The sequence below is a fragment of the Falco biarmicus genome, chromosome 4 (genome assembly GCF_023638135.1).
Source record: "Falco biarmicus isolate bFalBia1 chromosome 4, bFalBia1.pri, whole genome shotgun sequence".
NCBI classification, from domain to species: domain Eukaryota; kingdom Metazoa; phylum Chordata; class Aves; order Falconiformes; family Falconidae; genus Falco; species Falco biarmicus.
In genome coordinates, this window is record NC_079291.1 from 56,306,717 (window position 1) to 56,320,595 (window position 13,879).

General features: G+C 38.3%; 1 protein-coding gene across 1 annotated transcript in view; it reads right to left on the minus strand.

Moving 5' to 3' along the window:
• Positions 1 to 13,879, minus strand: part of LOC130148978 (sodium channel protein type 5 subunit alpha-like) — a 53,943-nt gene that overhangs the window by 16,764 nt on the left and 23,300 nt on the right. The window contains exons 12-18 of the mRNA XM_056338182.1: positions 9,594 to 9,696; positions 7,650 to 7,888; positions 7,377 to 7,529; positions 5,881 to 6,234; positions 4,650 to 5,099; positions 1,807 to 1,926; positions 354 to 465 (exon numbers count right to left, since the gene is read on the minus strand). Of these exons, the coding sequence (XP_056194157.1) occupies positions 354 to 465; positions 1,807 to 1,926; positions 4,650 to 5,099; positions 5,881 to 6,234; positions 7,377 to 7,529; positions 7,650 to 7,888; positions 9,594 to 9,696 (1,531 nt within the window). The remainder of the gene's footprint in view (positions 1 to 353; positions 466 to 1,806; positions 1,927 to 4,649; positions 5,100 to 5,880; positions 6,235 to 7,376; positions 7,530 to 7,649; positions 7,889 to 9,593; positions 9,697 to 13,879) is intronic.

The following is a 13,879-nucleotide window of genomic DNA, read 5'->3' on the forward strand; positions in this document are numbered from 1 at the left end:
CTCAATATAAGATCAACTCACACTCCAGAGGTGGCATTTTGCTACCTAAACACAGGAGTTTAGAACCATTTTAGGCCACTTCAGATATTCTGCAGCTTCTGTGACAGTTCTGCCAGCTCCAATGCCGTTGTCTTGCAAACTTTCAGGCATCTCATATGGTACTAAATACCTGTGTTCAGGCTTCTCAACACTACTCCAGATCTGTGCTGGCTTCAGGTATATTTCTTTGAGGATTTATGTTTATTAACAAGTGTCTCAGGCAAAGAGTTTTTGCCAATTTGGAAATGTTCCAAACAGATATCTTTGAATTCTGCTTCATTTGGGGTCACCGCAAAAAAAGAAAAGATTCTTACTTTCTGCAAAGCATTCCTTAGGTAGACGTGACTTTTTAGGCTGGCAAAACATCTCCAGAAGAGTAACTGGATCCACAGTGCTGGCTTCAGAATAGCTACCAGCATCACATTTCTGCACAGGAGAAGGGCAAAGAGGAAAATTTACTTGCTTTTAATTAATACGGTTACCAGATTTAAAAGAAATGAAACTTAACACAAACACACACACACAAAAAATAATATCTGCAGCATATAAATTACCTTAATATTGTTGAACTACCAAACCAAAATTACAAATAATAGGGCAGAAAAGACTAATCCCTACTGTTTGTTTCCATGGTTTTAATTTCCTAAGTTTATTGGTTTATTTAGCTGTTTACACTGGACTTGCAGGAAGGAAAACATTTAGAAGAGATTATTCTACAACTTTAATTTAGAGAAAACTCTGACTTCTTCATGCCAATCCAATACCCTTTTCATTTTCAGAGATACAAAGCATGTCTCAAAAGGCTTGATAGTGGAAAGGCCTAGCAGGAAAGAAATGTATGTATAGTCTACACATCTCAAAGGATTGTAGTTATTAGTAGGTAACCTACACACCTAGAAAACTAAGGACAATAAGGAAAACAAGTATAAAGAAAAAGGAATAAAACAATCTACCAGCCATAAGGTGTAAGTGCCCTGTATGACATGGAAAGGGAAGACATGAGGATAGGGATAAGAATAAGAAGCCAGAAGGAGGGAATTAGCTCTGTTGACAGCCATGCTGCTTTACATTAACTTCAGGTCCTAGTGAATCTTCAGCATAGACAAAAATGAAATTATTTAAATCCAAGGGCATTTTGATATTTTTATTTTTATGTAAGTATAATTAAATAATGCCTAACAAACAAAACTACTGTCAACTTTATCTAAAATCTGAAAATGTTAAAGTGGTTTGACTTTTGGAGGTAGTAATCCAAAAAGCTGATGAACTTCCATTTAATTTCCTGGGTCACTGGAGGCAAACCATGATTCTTCACCTATTTTGATGTGGACTGTACCATATCAGAATATGCTTCTAGAGCTTATTAGATCTATTATGCATTAGAATAAGTTTCTAGACCAGAAAAAGTATGGTTGTTTTGGGAACTGTTTCTAGAGAACAAATCTTTGCATCCAAGGATAACAGCAGAGTTATCTATAAAAATGAACGGTATCAGATATGTTTAAAGTGAGTGTGTTTCTCCATTAATTTCTCTTATTTTGTACAAAATAATATATTAAATTACACTGTTAGCCATGGCTGCTTATGCGAGACAAACCTCCATGCTTTAAACTATTGTTACCTCTAGAAAGATGTACCGTCTTCACAGGGATTATACTTTCTGCTCTTCAGAAAACCCCACCTTGTCCTGTCATTGCTGAATGAGAGAACCGCTGTGACAATTTTAATCTCTAGCATATGACACAAGATGATAAAAGTTATAATTACCTCTTTTTCCTCTATCTTTTGGTGTGTTTCGGAGAAATAACTTATAGTTTCAGAAGTCCCAGAAATCTGACTGAAACCACTTGAACTCCGGCACTGCTCTCTATGTCTTAATCTGTCTCCCTGCATGAAATAATGCAAGCTGGTTTACTTTCCACATTTTTCTTCCTGACAGTCATTCTTAAAAGTCAAAATTCTTTAACAGAATCTAAAGCATCCACAAAGTTTACCATGTTTATCTTTTTACAGATAACTAAATGATATCCCTAAAAGGCATGTAAAAGATTGGTTTCTTCTTTGCTTTCAAATACCATGGTCCTGTGGTTATACTGTGGAAAGGTATCATTCCTCAAGATCTACATTTAGCCCACTGATGGATTCAGCAGCCGCCTTTGCAGCTGGACCCCAACAGTCTAATGTTTCTAGTTACAGGCAGAAGAGCTAAATGATCCAAACCAGTCCTCAGTCCTTTTGCCACAACAAATTCCAAGCAATACCAGATTCCACTACAGCAGGGAAAGAATTTCTTTCATCAGATGCTTATGGACAACATATTTCAAATTGCCACAGATAATTCTACGTTTATTAGCAATTTCTGCTTCTTTGAGAATTTGTCCAAAGCTATTCCACTGACAATGCCTCCTCTTATAACCAAAAACATAGAAAATGGATCCTACCTAGACACTGACCATATCATAATCCATCCGAAAACAGCACCTGCTTTTGAGATTTCTGCCATAGCGTAATACTAGGTAACTGTACTTTGAGCCCAAATACCTGTTCTGATAGATATAAAATATGGTGATATCACAATCATAACATAACTAACACTCATAAAATACAATCCTTAACAAGCTAGTCTAGGTACAGTATAGTTGGCAAAGCCTGGTGTTCCATCTGAGCTTGCTCCTCACACATTTGGATGTGTTTTTTCAGATGAGCTAAACCCTATATTGCCACATGCTTACACCATCACTTTAACCTATGAAGAGGGAAAGCACAGTTGCAATGTCTGTGGCAGCTGGAGAAATAAGCACAAATTAATAAAAAGACATAAATTAAAATCATAAGCTACTTTCTGTAAGAGGCTTTCTATCTTGCTTTATGTGAAGAAACTGCAAAACAGCTCATTCTGCTGTGTAAGCCAGCTTCTATCGGAACTTCTTTTAGTATGGGTCTGAGAAGAGTTAGTATTTTTTTTGTTCACCTTCCGACAAAAGATTGCAGGGAAGGTATATTGAAGTCTGCTGCTTCTTATTACAACTGTCTGTGAACAAAGCAGGCTTCTAAAAGAAATTAACTTGAGGCCCTTGTGCGCTGAGCTGAGCTCAAACTACTAATGGATGTTTCATACACAGCTGAAGTACTGTCGATAGGCTAAAGGGTATCACCCTTACCTTCTATAGGCAAAAATATTTATACGGAATAAGAATCTCAGAGGATGATCCAATAGTTCTGAACTAAGATGCATTCATGCAGATATATCATCATACTCAAACCAGCATTCATATCCTTTCTAAGTAACCACATCATATCCCATATATTAGAAGTAACTGCTGTCACAAACAGAATTTCGCTAAGACACATCACCCTCCTCAAAGGAAAGTAATCAGGTAAAATTCCATTTTATTAGAAGTATAGCACAACACTAGAGGGAAGAAAGCAAAAAATAAGGAAAACCAAAAAAACCAAAAACAACCAGGAAAGCAAAATGGGAGAAAACATGAAGTGCAAAAGTGGGCACATACAAGCAATATAGACGTGAAGCAAGGGACACGGTTGCATGCTGTGAGGGCACAAAGGGTTTAATTCAGTTGCTTGCCCTAGACTGTTTAGTGTCTTTTAAGATGCCTAGGGGTACCTAAGACACACACCCCACATGTGTATGTCTTAGGTACATACATGTGTATGTTTAAGATACCTAGGGGTACCTAAGACATACACACGGCATGGTTAAAACTGGCACAGGATCTACAGGAACTGACAGATGCATTTTAGGAAGTGCATATAGAAGCTGTACAAGGTAAGCCAGAACCTCAAATGGTACTTGACATCTCTGTGGTAAGTAGTGTGTGTAATCTTGAGATTCAGATATCTAAATGGAGTAATCTAGTAAGCATAGTATCATCTGAGGTGTTTCTACGTATGCCTGGTCTCCAGATGCCAAAGAGCTCCTATAGCTTCTGTGCCTTGTTTGTCAGTCCCTCGTGGATGTGACGGGCACCTGAAGTATCTCAAATACCCCTAAATGCCTATGTGCAGGCATATTAATTGCACCATTATTGACTATCATGGCAAGTGTAAGTGCCTCACTCACATGCAGCAAGACTTGAGTTTAATCTTGCCCAACACAACACAATCAAGAGGGGAGTCCAAAGTATCACAGAGGTGAATAGGGGATTAAAAAATCACTAAGAAATAATATTTTTAAGGTGAAGGTTTTAACTAAATTCCCTCTAGATTCCATGCAACTGAGAAGCAACATACAAGCAACACAAGAGGCCTGACTTCCAAAAATTCCAGGTGCCATCTGTAAGGCAAAGGAAACAAAAAGAATGTCTGTTCTGATCAAACATCATTTAGCAATTGACAGCACTAAATGGAAACAAAACAGACAAAAGCAGAATTATGGCTGCCAATTAGGAGAATGATGAAAAAGTGGATATTCAACATCTCTTATCGAATAATTAAGATTATTTGGTAGCTCTTGCATTTTGAAGCTACTAGAAGAACAAATAAAGTACAATTGCAGAAATGACAGAAGGGATAGCATTTACTGTTCAGTCTTTGAGATTATATTTACAGACGCAAGTTACAATATTTTTTCAAATATTAATATTCCTTACCTGTTTTCTGTATTCTATTTCTGTGCATGCACTGTAATCATCATCACATTCATCGGTGTAAGTCTCTGCTACTGCAATGGGAACACAGGTACTATGACTGGTTAAAAATTCTTCATATTTCCTTGTTATTGAGGAAGTCTCTTCAGTATTGTAATACCCCATGTCAAAGCAATTGTTGCCTATATCCCTTCTGACATCTGTCATGGCATAATTATTTTCCTCTATGTCTTTGGCAGAAATTTTCACTAAAGTCTTCTTTTTGGCTGTTTTAAGGTTTTGTTTCTTTGTTTTGCCACAACGATCCAAAATTCTGTCTTTAACAGACCACAGGCCCTTGTGGATCTTCGCAATAGCAATCTGACATTTAGTCATTTGTCCAGGTTCCTCTTGTTCCACTGAGGAGTCAGTATTGAATGAACTCAGCAGCAAGGCAATAAATAGGTTGAGCACCTTAAAATTAAGTTAAAGTAAATTGGAGACACTACTGCTAACAGAAAAGACATTTCAGAAAACCTTCCCTAGATGAGAAAATCTCAATATTGCTTTCATCAACCACTGTAATGAAATTATTTAGTATTCTACTGAAATACTAATATAGTATGATATGGCTCCTTCTGGAAGGAATGGCAGGAGAAAAAGGAATGAAACAAGGGTTTGGGTATGTCAAATATATTTTCACATGCTCTGATGTCCATAAGGTATGTGGAGGTAGACATTTTGAAAAACAGCAGGCAAAGATAAATTTTACCACCACCACAAACATCAAAAAGGATCTGGTATAGACCAACAAATGAAGCAGATGAAAAAGATTTCATCTTCCAGTATATATACATTAGGTCTAGTATATGTCACGCAAACTGGAAAATCTGTGTACTGCAAACTTTTGAAAATAAAAAGTTGGTAAGCATTAAAAGCACTGAACACTTTGGTTATCTGAACCTAGCACACAAAAGATGAAGAAATCAGGCACCAAATTATCAAAATGGCACTGCTATACTCTGGGTAGAAGGAATAATTTTATTTTGCTTAGCAGCTGCCTCTTGTGTGAGAAAGAGGAAGACGGGGAAAAAAAAAAAAAAAACAAACAGAAGGAAAACATATATTAAGTAGTACCCAAATAAGCAAATAGTGTGAATACTCTTTGGATGATTAGGTTTCCTTTGGAAAAAAAAAAAGATGCCAATGTAACTGGATGTATTTAGTAGGGACTGAAAAATAGCTTGATACTCACCACCAGGTTTCCTATCACGAGGACTAACAAGAAAATGGGAAGACATAGCTCTTTTCCAGCTACTTCCATACATTCCCACATGGTTTCAATCCATTCTCCACATAGTATTCGGAATATGATCAGGAATGAATGACAGAAATCCTTCATATGCCAGCGTAAATCCTCACTGGTGTTTATTTTGTAGAATTTTTCCTTATAATGAATGCCTAAAACCTGCCTTCCTACTACAGCAAAAATAAATACAGTGATAATCAAAACCAGAGTGAGGTTACCCAGAGCACCAACGGAGTTTACAATTATTTTCATAAGAGTATTTAAGGCTGGCCAGGACTTTGCCAATTTGAAGATCCTGAGCTGTAAGTAAAACACAAGAGAACAATGTGAGTGGTGAACACTGCACGGATAGCACAGCACACACAAAAACCAGACCCTGCAGTTATCATGCTGTCTTTACTTCAGTAACACCATCATAATTTTCCCCCTAAAGAAAGGTTTTTAATTGTTCTGATCCAAAAGCACTGTGCTTAAGCTCAAATGGTTACTGTTACTGAGAACAGAGAACTGCCAAAGGAAGCTCTCAAATTGTTTCTGCTAAGTTAGATATGAGCATGTGTAAGTCTATTAGTATTAACAGCAATAACAATAATAGTAATAATAATAATAAAGTGCCTCATAGGTATTTGGACGAGGCTAATGAAATGACTGCATTCTGGTCTAAATCAAATGTAATCAGACAAAAATTGAAAAAAGATTTTTTTTCTACCTCTCCCCACACTTAAAACAGGATCTGAAAAGCCGGATGGATCTATTCTACGCACCCTCATGAGTAAGAAGGACACTTTTCGTCAAATTAGCATTCGGGGCTGCTAAAATCCCTCAGTCATACACAAGACAAAACAGAATCCAACTATATTTCTAGGTGTGATGACTCAAAAGCTACAAAGAATGTTAGTACTTAGTAAATTTAGCATTCTAAATACACATGAAGGACATAAACAGCAAAGTAACATTTTACATGGACATCTCAGAATTATTCCTCCTTTTCCCTAAGGCTGAAGAAAGTCTTGAGGAGAGCCCCTAAACCTTGAGGAAAGCTATGTTATTTTACAGATCTCAGCTCAAAAGGAAAAGCTGTGAAGGAATACTTGCTATCTTTAAGCTCATGGAAACACTCAGATAACATTTTTTCCTAATGGAAGGTCTGAGATGTAATTGAGCAGCACCACTGTACAGACGTAACAGAGAACCAGTGAACTCCCTGCCAGGTCAGACCTCCCAGAGGGTGCACTGTGTCAGAGTATTTGTCATATCCAATATAAAGCGTATAATGAACATTGAATGAATTCTTTAATATTAATGTTGGATTACTATTTACCCAAAAAGAGAACTGATTTAACAGATTCATCAGTAAAATAATTTGAGGGTATTTCACTGGAATCTTTAACAAATCTATATAAAACATGTGTACTTTTAGAAAAGAATAAAGAAATAATTACCAGTCTGAAAGATGACAGATTTTCTTTAAAGCTTATTAGGCCAATCATAACAACTATACTATCAAAAATATTCCATTTTTGCTGAAAATAGTTGTAAGGATCTAGAGCAATGATTTTCAAGATCATTTCTGCTGTAAAAATCAGGGTGAAGACCTGGGAGGAGGAAAAAGAAATTCAGCAAAAAGTCACTGAAAAAGCATGTCCTTATAGGACTGTCCCAGTATAAATATGGCGTTATAACTCCATATTCACTCTAACACAGACCTAACTTACCTTGTCACTTATGAAAATCATTTCTTGGTAATTATATGGCATGTCAGGGTGCTCCAGAGCCATGAAGAAGGTATTCACAATAATGCAAACCATGATTAAGAGATCAACAAATGGGTCCAAAATTACCAATTTCACGTTTTCTTTGACTACTCTCCAGAATGGACAACAATCCCAAATTAGATACTTGCGAGCAAAACGTTTCCATAATGGAGGGCATTTCAGTTTTGACTCCTGCAGTTCTAAATGACAAAGAGGGAAAGTGAAATTATGTGGAATATCATAGTATGAAGAAAAAGACCGTCACAGAAAAGACTGAAAAGAAAAATCAATCTCATGTGAGCAGAACAACATAATAGAAAAAAAATGTTTCACTCATTCTACACAAACTAATCATAGGCTATTCAAAGGTCACTATCAGTAAATCTCCTAATTACAGAAACTGGTGATATTACCCACCTCTTCATATGTTTATTACACTATTGAAGGATGATAAAGGCTCTGCATTAAGGAGAAGTAACTTAACTGTCTCTGGGAAACTGACAACTTGTTTTCTGTAAGTTGCGTCTGCACAGTCACAGATGCAGCATGAGTTGAAAAAAAACCCAAAAACCAGCAGGATAAAATGAAGAAGTGCATCCCCCGTATCTTGGTGTCCATAGCTGAGGATAGGGTTATAAGAGAAGTCAAGTTGGAAGTGACCTCAGGAGATCCCTAGTGCAACCCTGTTCTCAAATCAGGGTCAGCTATTAGGTCAGAGACTGCATAACCTGTTCCTCTGACTGTCCTCACAGTGAAAGCTTCTCCTTATACACAACCTGAAACTTTCTTCTTTCTGTTGTTGTCTGTTGTCTCATCTTTCCACTGTGCACCACTGTGAAGAGTGCATTCTTGATAACGTCTTCCTACACACTGCAAGGCTGACATCAACTGTCCCTCAAAACCTTCTCTCCAGGCTGAACCAGCCCAGCACTGGGCAAACGCCCAGTCCCCTGACGTGGTGGCCCTCTACTGAACTCAATATATTTCTTGGAGCTGGGGGGCAAACCGAGCATAGTATGTGGTCTAGCAACTGCTTAATAAAGGCTGATAATCACTTTTCTCCTGGCTACGCTCCTTTTAATATAGTTGAGAATACTGTTGGCCATTGCTGCTGCAAGGGCGTGTTGCTGGCCACTGCTCAGCTCACTGCCCACATGGACCCACCGGGCCCTTCCTGCAGAGCTGCTTCCCAGCCAGCCAGCTCCAGCCTGGATCGTTGCAAGAGGTTCTTGCAGATAGGCATAAATTTACATTTGTACTGGCCGAATTTTCACAAGGTTCCTGTTGGCCCATTCCTCCAGCCTAAGTCCCTCTAGATGGCAGCTCCTACCTCCAATGTATCAAGTACCTTCCCCCCCCAGTTCCGTCCCATCCTAAAATCAAGAGCAAGCCCTCTGCTACCTCCTCCAGGTCACTTAGGACAAGACGTGTCCCAGGATACACCCCTGTGGTACTCCACTTGTTACCTGCCTCCAGGTGGAATATAACCTCTCCACCAGACACTTGAAACCCAAACACACAACCGTTTTTTTGTCCAGCTGGTTGGCCACCCGTGCAGACCCTAACATCCTAGCACCTTAACCTGGGATGAAAAAATACTGTGGGAGACAGGGTTGAAAGCCTTGCTAAAGTCAGTGTAAGTGAAAACATTGCTCTCCCCTCACCCACAAACCCCAGCCATTTTATTGTACAGGGCAATCCAGTTAGTCAGGCATGATTTACCCTCGGTAATGGTAAGTTACAGTTACGTGAGATATGAGAATATTTATTTTACTGAAATTTACGTTTGATTGTAGCATAATTTCTCCTAGTGACTTTAAAAATAATGCTAACTGTTCATGACATTTTGATCTCTGAGGTCAAGTTACACAACCACCGTAGCAAAACCACTGAAGAATTACTTACGCAAATTATCTGTAATAACAGTGGCTGCACTCATTAACCTCTGTCTTCGAAAAGGATCATTAATAGAGTCCACCGACAATTCATAGGACAGCAGTATCTGCCTCTTTGGTTAGAGAGACAACAGAAGATAATATAACAAGGAATATGAAGAAATGGCAATATAAAAATTACATCCAGCATAACAAAAATATGCCTTTTTAAATACAAATGTTAATGAAGCCTCACCTTGCTGAAGGTATATAAAAGAAAACAATGCAACAATATCATATATTTTCCTTTGAAGGTAAAGGGCATTTCACCAAAACCAGTAATGTGTTTCAAGAGTTGTTTCCTTCTGAAAATATTTAACAATAATAATTCCATTATATAAAAAGTATAAAATCATTAACTGGGGAGCAAAGGAAAAAAAATAATTCCATCTTTCCCGTGACTGATAAAAAGAGCATACAAAAAGAACACTGACAATCACTTTGAATAAATTACTGACTATTAAATATGAATTATTGATGATTAATAAATAATAATTATTTACTAATGATAGTTCTTTAGTGAATAAAAATTATTGGTTTGCCCAGCCCTATTAAGCCTATCAAGATCTATGCTAATACTGAACTGCCTAAAACTAGGGATGGGACTACTCTGGGTTTCATTAGAGGTTGCAGAACGCTAAACTCAGTGTTGCTGATGTGCACTGAATAACAGACAAACCAACACCTGTATCTTCTGGGACACACTAAATTCTTACCAAAGATTCAGTTCATGACATATTAATACCCTCCCACACATTGTTTAAAGACTAAGTAAAACACCGGCTGCAAAGAATAAGTGAGACATTGAGGCAGAAAAAAAAGACTGAAGGTTCCAGTGTCGGGGGGGACAGAATTAGCACGACCCGTGACAGGGAGCTACTGACTGACCACATCCTGATAGCATCTTGGTATTCCCTTTCAGCACAGCTTGATTTGTTTAATTTCCTTTTTGTGGGGAGGGTATATAAGTAAAGATATGTCAGATCATTACTTCAAACTTTTATGATAATATGAGTTTTATGAACACGTTCTATAAAACTGTTATTCAGGGAATTAAACGGATATCCTTGGCCTTAGGGGTTTAACAATAACTGTTGCTTTTTTGTGTCTCTGGTATTTTAATGACTTGAAAAGCTAAGTAAAATTTAGCTGATAGAACTGTCACAGAATAGACATATAAAATGAATTCATAATACAGTGCTAAAATGTTCGTAGAACCATATAACGGTTTGGGTTGGAAAGGACCTTACAGACCATCTAGTTCCCACCCCCCTGCCACGGGCAGGGACACCTGCCACCAGCCCAGGCTGCTCCCAGCCCCGTCCAGCCTGGCCTTGGGCACTGCCAGGGATGGGGCACCCACAGCTGCTCTGGGCAGCCTGGGCCAGCGCCTCACCACCCTCAGAGTGAAGAATTTCTTTCTTATACCTAAATATCTATTCATTTTCTACCTCTATTTTTTCAGAATCTAAAAGACTCAGTTAGACTATTCTAATCACATCCTAGTTATCGGTGTGACTTGTCCTTTCATTCCTTTCCATGTTTGGTATCTCAGAGGAGAGAAACCTGGAAGAATTTGTGTATGAGCCTGACTAAAGTCCTCAGTCTTGTTGAAATTCATGTCTGTTCAGAAGCATTCAGAGTTAGTATTTTTAGAAAGACTAAGAGCATTCACCAACACTGAAGCAGTTACTGCTGCTCATCTATCTTTAGGTGAAGTAAATAACTGGTGATGAGAATCCTCTGACAAATTGGGATTTAAAATAGGGATATGTGCTAGAGAAATCATCCATTCCAGTTTTTATAAAACTAATTATGTCCTACCGAAATGCTTCTACCCAATACGCCTTTTTCTCTTTGACTTAGCATATTTAGCCTCCTTTTGTGATTAGAGTGTACATTGCTTGAAGAGTCCTCAGTTGCAGCAGAGCTAGTACTACTAGCAGTTACCATAACGTTAAACATACTGCCATTTTTGTTGCAGACTACACTTATTTGACTAATGGCAGAACTCCACACTGGAGCAGCTCACACTGCTTGCACCATGCTCTAGGCCTTCCTTTTTTTCTTTTGGTTTTTTTTGTGGGTTGTTTTTTTTTTTTAATATGAAATATCAACATTTGTAGGACAAAGTGAGACCTGTGATGTAGGCGAGCAAGAGGAAGTGAGCGTACAGGTGCACTATGCACCTTAAAGAACCTTTATTTGATAAATAGCTGCTTCTGCTGTCAAATGATCATCTGTAAGCATGTGTAAGACAGAGTAATGTTACAACCAGAATCTCACACAGCCACAGTTACCTGGAGCCAGGTCTTGGAGTTTTTAATGCAGATAGTATAGAGGCATCTGTTAGCAAGCACAGCAATACAAACTCTGCAGAACACACTCCTGAAAAGCAGGTTCCACTAAACATTTCTTGTACCAGCTTCTAATGCAAACTATTAGCCATTTCCAAAAGTTCCTATACTAGAGATATTCATAACTTTGCCATTCTCTGCACATACAGAGGAGAAGGGACCTTGGGAAGGGTCTGAAAATGTTATTCCTGAAATGTCTCAATACAGATTGCATTTGGCACCCCATCTGTGCAGATTTTGCACCCTTGGAGAAGTAAGGCCTACCAAATTTATCTCCTGGCTCAGTCATCTCTTGCAACACAGTCACAGACTTAGAAGAAAAAAATTAAATAATCAGCCATAAGAGGTGATTTTTATACTTACAGATGATATAACACCTGCTATGGAAAGACTTTTTTTCCCCCTCAATAGATATAATAATACACTACCATGGACTGTGACAGAGTGCTCCCTTTAAGCACAGGAGAACCAAATTAGGTCAAAAAATGGTATAATATTCTTAACACAGCAGGGGAAACATTAATGACACTTTATAAGAAGCAAATACTACACTAAAGATGATGACAGATGGCAGTTGCTGCCAAGTGGATGATTTTGACTCCTTCATCTCAGACACATAATTTAATATAGCTAGGATCATGGAATTTAGAAGAAATTCTGACCACGCTGACTGCCAGAAGGAAAACCTAATCCATTTTAGCTAGGATGACATGTCTGATAAAAACACCCCTACAAGGACACTTTTCAAAAGGAAGTAAGTTGGACCATTACTCCTTTAGCTCTGTTACTGGAAGGTCTCCGTTTCCTCTGAGGTGGGTGGGAACAATTCTGATGTTTTCCCAAAAGCAAGAGAGAATCTGTCATGAGATGGAATAGATTATCATGATGGGGGTCACAGAAAATATGTTGGGAGACAGAGGGGTGAGGGTTAATATCAAAATGAACAGTGTATGTTTTGGTGATGAGTTCCTGCTCTCCACATCTAGAGAGCCTGCTCAGTCACAGTAAATGATCACCAAAGAAATGGAAGGAGAAAACAAATCTGAGAGGGTGAAGGAAGACTGGTTTGAAATTCCAGACTGCATTATCAAAGGTGTGGCTGGGAACCAGGGTTTCAGTCAAAGTGTTATTTGGACACAAACAACTATTTTTGCACCATCTGTTCTTCCAGTGGACCTTGTTTGGTCTAAGTCACAAGCCTTTACTGGAGAATGGCTGTTCTGAACCACGGCATCAAAAGCTTTCTTTTTAGATATTGTCAAAAATAACTCAGTAATATGGGTAATTGCCTGAGAATTATTTTGGAAGATTCAGCTCAAAATGAAAATACCTAAAAATAGGCATTTAAATGTGGATGTCTACACAGAGCCAGAGAAAGACTGAAGTTGGGAAGGTCCTCTGCAAGTCCTCCCACTTCATTGCTCAAAGCAGGACAAACTTCAGCTGTAGGGCCTTTTCCAGCTACATTCTGAATCTCTCCAAAAATGAAGACCCAAAAATTTGTCTGGATGACCTGTTCTAATGTTTACCCTCTGTCACAGTGACTTCCTCCCCTTCCTTAACAAATAATCCAAATTTATCTTTTGCAGCTTGTTCCCTTTGATTTTCCGTTGTGCACCTGTAAGAAGATCTTGGCTCCTTCCTCTTTATACACTCCATTAGATACTAGTAGACAGCAATAATCAATTTCTTCCCTTTCCCTTTTCTCCTTCAGGCTGAACAAAACCAGCCTCTCCACTCCTCCTCACAAATCACGTGCTACAGCCCCGTAATCATCTTGGCAGCCTCCACTGGCTTTACATGATATTTCAAAATAATGTTTTACTGGAAAGCTCAAAACATAACACAATACCCCATGTGCAGTCACACACACACTGGTCAGGTCAAGTGAAGATACACA